We start from the raw sequence: 6,049 nt of genomic DNA on the forward strand, positions 1-6,049 counted from the left end.
GTCAAACTGGGACAACCATTTCATAACCATTAAATTCTTTGGCTGATATGGAAGATCATTCACTTCCCATTTCTAAATAACTTTCTTTGGAATACTGCCAATCACCCTAAGAATTTCCTCTAACTTTTTTGTTGCAAAACTCGAAGCTTTCACCATAGATCCCCAACTAAATAGTAGAGTCCCTTCACTTGTCGCATCCAAAAATTTCTTTATATTTTCAGGTAGAGGTTTTAGAGTTTGAATATGAAGTCCCCCAATGCATATTTTCTCAAAAGTACCAAGGTATTTTTGCAATATCACTAAGAGGTGGGATCCCAGGTCCAAAATCCTCTTCTACCATTTGTTGTGTGGGCTATAATATAACTAAGATTGTCAGGATTTCCCATTTTGGGATTACACCATTCAACAATTTGATGGTAGGAGGGGGCAATCAATGGAGCTTTAAATCTATGAGCACATCCCAAACAGCAGTCACTGTTTAAGTTTTTTGTTATTACTAAATCGAACTTTTCATCAGTTCTAATTAACTCACGCACTTCTGGAATATTAAGGCAGAATTTAAAAGTTTCAAACGACCATTAACGATGAAAAAGTTCTTTTATATTCCTGAAGATAGAATAATCAATTTGATGCAAGTCAATAACGACAGTCATTTCGTAACCTCTATGAACAAATTTTCCTAGAAGGGTTTTGAAAAATTCGAAGTGACTTCTGCCTTAGATGATGAAACACTACAAGAATTCTGAATTTTTTTTTTTAATTACTCAGTGGATTTTGGATAAATACGTTTCTCGGAAGTAGGGTTTATGGATGTAACTTCGAAAAGTAAAAAGACACAAATTAACAAGTTTGTTTTTATAAAAGAACTACTAATGTGCACCATTTTTTCACTATTTGTAATAAATTTAAGTAATAAAAGTAACTTCTCGACTTTTTTTCGCAAAACAATTTTGCTTGAGATCCAATGCTCTTTGAAGGTAATTATTAAATGAATTAGATTACTTCACTGTAAGTTCAAGAGATTTGGTATCACACTCGATGAACTAATCTTCTTTCTGTCAAACTAGGAGACTCATTGCTCCTAATTTAGTGCCAAATCTTTCCGGGTGTAAAAAATTAAGTGCTAAATTACACGTGGTGCACAATTTTTCAAGTTGCCATCCGACAAAAGTAAGAAAAATAGGCCAAAAAATGATGCCAAATGTTTTCTATTCACAGTATTTAGTTATTTACTTTTAAACAGAATTTTTGGAACGTTTTATATTTTTATTTGTCTTGCTGACCTTTTTAATGCATGGGAAATTTCGAAGCTCCTGTTGGAACTCTACATATTATCAGATTATGTAAAAATTGTTTACTCGACGTATCAAGGACCATCCTAATTGACATCAGCTAATTTTATTTCTTAAAAAATTTCCTAGAATTTTATTTTTTGGTTCTTTAATAAACATTAATTAATTTTAAATACTGTTCCGAAAATTTTCATTTCGCACAATTGATAATTTTGAATAATCAAATCAAATGAATTCCACGCAAAAAAAAATTAGAATTGTAAAGTCTCTTTTGAAAAATAAATCATGGACGAAAATACAATTTGGTTGCCTTTCTAAACTTTGTTCAGTTGCTTATTGGTCTGTTTTATCTAGCAGATTTCTCCACTCAATGTCAAAACATAACTGAAATAAATAATTTTATTTTTATTTAAGAAAACTTCAGACCTTATGACATAAACATTCAGTTTTCTAAAATTTATGAAAATATTATTTCTATAAATTAAAAAACTATTATTGTCAAAAGTCAGACAATCTTAATAAATAAATTGTCAAAAATATTTAGGTAGTGCGACGATTCAGAATGGTCACGCTAAGAAACGATTTTTAGAAAACATCAATGATGTGATATGTTCTACGTTCTGTAGGAGTAAACTTTCTTACCATGAACATTTAGTTATGAATTCAGTCAACAAATTCAGCCTTTAAGATGTGGTTGGGAAGATTCAGGGTAAGGCCTCAAAAGCTCGAAAAGAGAAGAGGAACCTATACTCACTCATTATATCAAATTGAGGCAACCACTCCACAATCATCAAATTTTTGGGTCGTTCAGGAATTTCGGACACCTCCCATTTCCATATGACTTTCCTTGGAATGCTAGCAATCACCCTGAGAATTTTTGACAATTTTTCCTTTGGCAAACTTGAAGCTTTGACCATAGATCCCCAACTAAAAAGAAGAACCCCTTCCGAAGCCTCATTCAAAAATTTATTTATGTCATCAGGCAGAGGTTTCACGTCTCGAATATGAAGGCCACCAACTTCTATGACATTCGGAATAAGTGGTCTCGCTCCAAAGAGCGAAAAATGAGTGTTTGTCAAAAGTCCAGAAGACTTTTTTCCAATTTCGCCAAGAGGAGGAACACCAGGCCCAAAAGCATCCTCCACTATTCTTTGCGTAGACCACAGAAATGCAGTGTCGTACAGAAATTTAAGGTAATTTAAAATAGCTGTATTGACAGTCCGCTCTATAAAATTCATCTTAGATGATAATCCAAGATTAATACTAGGAATATAACTGGGATTGTCTGGATTTCCCATTCGCTGATTAGCCCATGGCATAATTTTATGGGCAGAAATGGAAATGAATGGAACTGGAAATCTGTGGATGAAGCCCAAGAAACAGTCACTGTTGAATTCCTCTACAAGTATTAAATCGAATTTTTTATCAGATTTAATTAATGCTCGCACGTCTGGATTATTGAGTGCTGCTTTGCAAGCGTCAAGGGACCATTGGCGAAGTTGGAAGATCTCCATAAGAATTCTATTGATAGAATAAGAATCAATTGTAGCCAAGTCAATAACATTAATCCACTTATTTAAGGATCCAGAGAGATTTATGTCTTTGTAATTTAAAATTACTCCCGTCTCCGTCAGATTCACATTTCTTGGAAAATATGATATTACAGTCATTTCATGACCTCTATGAGCAAGTTCTTCTAAAAGTGGTTTGGAGAAGTCAAAATGACTTTTTCCTGGGTGATGATACACAGCTAGAATCTTTAATTTTTCCTTGGTAGTTGCAGATAATTTCGATGAAAAATTTTCTTGAGAAGTTAAAACATAAGATTTTAGAACTATCAATAGCAGAAGTCCAAAGAACATTTTATTTCTCACTAAAGAACTATTAAAACACACCATATCGAAAAATGTACAATATATTGACAACAGCTCTACAAGTTTAATGTTTTAACTACGGACATACTTCAGCAACTGTTTTTAATGATATTTTTTAATGATTAAGCGATTTGATCTGCTTTGCCACTGATAGTGTCGGATTTTCAATTAAGATTTCTAGATTACTATAAATATTTCTATTTATTTAGATAACACGAGCAATTATAAAAAAATAACATAAGAATCGGAATAAATGAGTGATCACGTCTTAATCGTCTTAATTTCGCCACAACACTGATTTCGAGCACGATCATGATTCAAGAAAAAAAATGGTAAATTGGATACTGCACTCGGTCATTCTGCGTTATCATCTGACCTTAGATATTGTCATCACTATCGCTCTCAGATGGTTCATAACTGGAGCCGTTGATCCATGGTTTCATATGATCTGCCGATGATGTTTTGAAGTTTGGACATCAATCTTCGCTAACTTTTTCGACTCTATAGCGATCGTTACGCATGATTCTACTCATGCGATACAAAAAGTGAAACTCATCATAAAACTTCAGCTTTTCTCCACGTTGTGTTGTTAGAATTGCCACCAAATCATCATACATATAAATACTGGCTACTTTCCTTTTCATTTCACATTGTGATCCACTTGTTTTCGACAATTTGTTTTATCTGCAAATCTTCTTTCATTTTCATGAGTGCTCCGAACAGCAGATTAAACGTCATTGTTACGAAACTCCTACTTTCATTTACATTTAAATATTTTTGAGCAACATCTAAGTGTTTTTACCATTCTCCAGGTTATGGTACTGACAGTTTCGTTAAAAGGGGTATACATATTCTATTTATTAACCCTTTCCACTTTTCCGCCTTAGCGTGACACAGCTGCGGTAACAACACGTACATGAGCAATCCCCTCTTCCTTAAACTCGGCTTGGTACTATTGCGATGTAAAGGCCGTTCCTCTATCCGATATGAATCGCTGAGGATTTCCATAAATCGTTGACCTTTTTTTCAAACGTTGAACAATTTCGATGTTGCTTGTAGAATTTTTTGCATAAAGCCATAAGAATTTCTTCAAAGTATCTATCACAGAAAAAATGTGATTGCAGATTTTCTTCGTCGACGGAAGGGGACTGAGGTGATCCACCTGAAAAGTATACAGCAGACACTCACCCCTTTCGCTTCTGTGAAGCAGGTCTTCCTGCTTTCGCTGTTGTCTTTCAGCTAAGGTTCAGTTTATACGATTTCGCACAATTTTTTTAACTTTTGATCACAGTCCTTTACATCAGTAGTCTCTTTTTGAAATCGCTTCGATATTTGTGTGATTTATAATAAAGATTTCTAGGAAAGTGTAAAGATTTCTGTTCATATTGATGCTTATTTCGATGCATCTGTAGCGTGCAGATTCTAAACCTCGTAACTTTACTGAGTTCATTTTAATCGTCACAATTCTGTTTCGTTTCAAATCGAAATATCACGATGGAAATTTCTCAGGAACGACAGTAGCAGTTCAAGAGACATTATTTTTAAAAAAATGTTAGCTGCGTTATTTCACAAATTTATGTCAAAGTAAATATTGATAATGTTTCTACTTGCCTATTTTTACAGTTATATCTAGCAACGTGTCAGACGACATTTTCATGTTCCTTTCATTATCTACTGCAATCAAAACGAGGCCGAACATGATACACGCCGGTAGCCAGTGCCATCGCCATCCATTTAAAAATTCAAGGGAAGACTCGAGTTACGTTTTTTTTATCGGGACAATATGAATCAAAAACCACTTGCGTGTTTTACATTTTACGGTTTTTCAGTGAAAAATTTTTTTGCAACCTTGCATTTAATGCTGAATTGTGGATCTGATTCTTCTCAATATAGTTATCTAATTTTTGGAAAATCGTCAAAAATCGAGTAACATTGTTTTTAAACAAGCTCAGTAAAGTTACGAGGTTTAGAATCTGCACGCATAGGTGCGTTATTTTTAAAGAGGTACGGTACAGTTAGGCGATTTAGAATTGACCCGCGTGAGATAGGTGTTTTTTATTAGCACCCATCGATTTAAATAGCATGAAAAATTATAGAAAAATAACCTGAGATCATGGTTCACGAATAGTCAGGATGTTTATACTTTATCTGTCGTCTAGTGCTCGACACGATGTTATGGATACTTACACAATAGGGTGGTCCAAAAATGAATAAGAAATTTTTTTACAAATTTTTTGGGGATACCCCGGAAATTTGTTCAAATCCACACATAAATAAATGCATTTTTTTAATGATATTTTCAAGTGCATCAAGCCTCATGAAGTTTAACACGAATTTCCCATAAGAAAAAAAGATGTTTTTGTCAATCTAATTCAGAATCCTTAATATTATGTCAATCGAGTTGAAACTAAACATTTCTTTTGAAATGAGCCATAGAATACGAATAAAATATCGCTTTAAAATATCAACACTATAAGTCTGTTTTATAGGGCCCCAAAAAACCTCCATACGTGAAAAATAGGTTTTTCGAGTTTTTGGCGCTAAGTATGACTTTTTTTACGATTTTTGTGATGAAAATTGTTTGAAGAACATAAAAGACCATTTGATATTGATAATTGGAGGTTCACATAAATTGTTTAAACAATTGTTTTTCTCTTAGAAAAATGCTACAAAATTGCAGTTTAAACAAAATTCACTTTTTGTCAAATTCTAAATTACGATAAGTTAAGTAATTAATTAGAGTAAGGAAAACTAATTATTTAAACAATTTATTATCATTTTTAATAATATTCTCTTTGCTGAAGTGGTATAATGTTGGTGTTTTTCTGAAATTTTAAGTAATTATCCAGAGAGATGCTATAATCAATTAATTATTTGTTTCGA

The 6,049-nt window shown here is 33.0% G+C and overlaps 1 protein-coding gene across 9 annotated transcripts in view; it reads right to left on the reverse strand.

Annotated features, from left to right (window-relative positions):
- The window catches only part of LOC117181424 (UDP-glucuronosyltransferase 2B15-like), a 204,765-nt gene that overhangs the window by 150,844 nt on the left and 47,872 nt on the right, over window positions 1-6,049 (reverse strand). The window contains exon 1 of one of the 9 annotated variants that reach the window (XM_033374054.1): window positions 2,047-3,430. The exons of the other annotated variants lie outside the window; for them this stretch is intronic. Within the exon in view, the coding sequence (XP_033229945.1) occupies window positions 2,047-3,190 (1,144 nt within the window). The 5' untranslated portion in view covers window positions 3,191-3,430. Of the gene's footprint in view, window positions 1-2,046; window positions 3,431-6,049 lie in introns of those variants that run through there. 9 annotated transcript variants of the gene reach the window in all.

Source organism: Belonocnema kinseyi, chromosome 10 (genome assembly GCF_010883055.1).
Source record: "Belonocnema kinseyi isolate 2016_QV_RU_SX_M_011 chromosome 10, B_treatae_v1, whole genome shotgun sequence".
Classification (NCBI taxonomy): Eukaryota; Metazoa; Arthropoda; class Insecta; order Hymenoptera; family Cynipidae; genus Belonocnema; species Belonocnema kinseyi.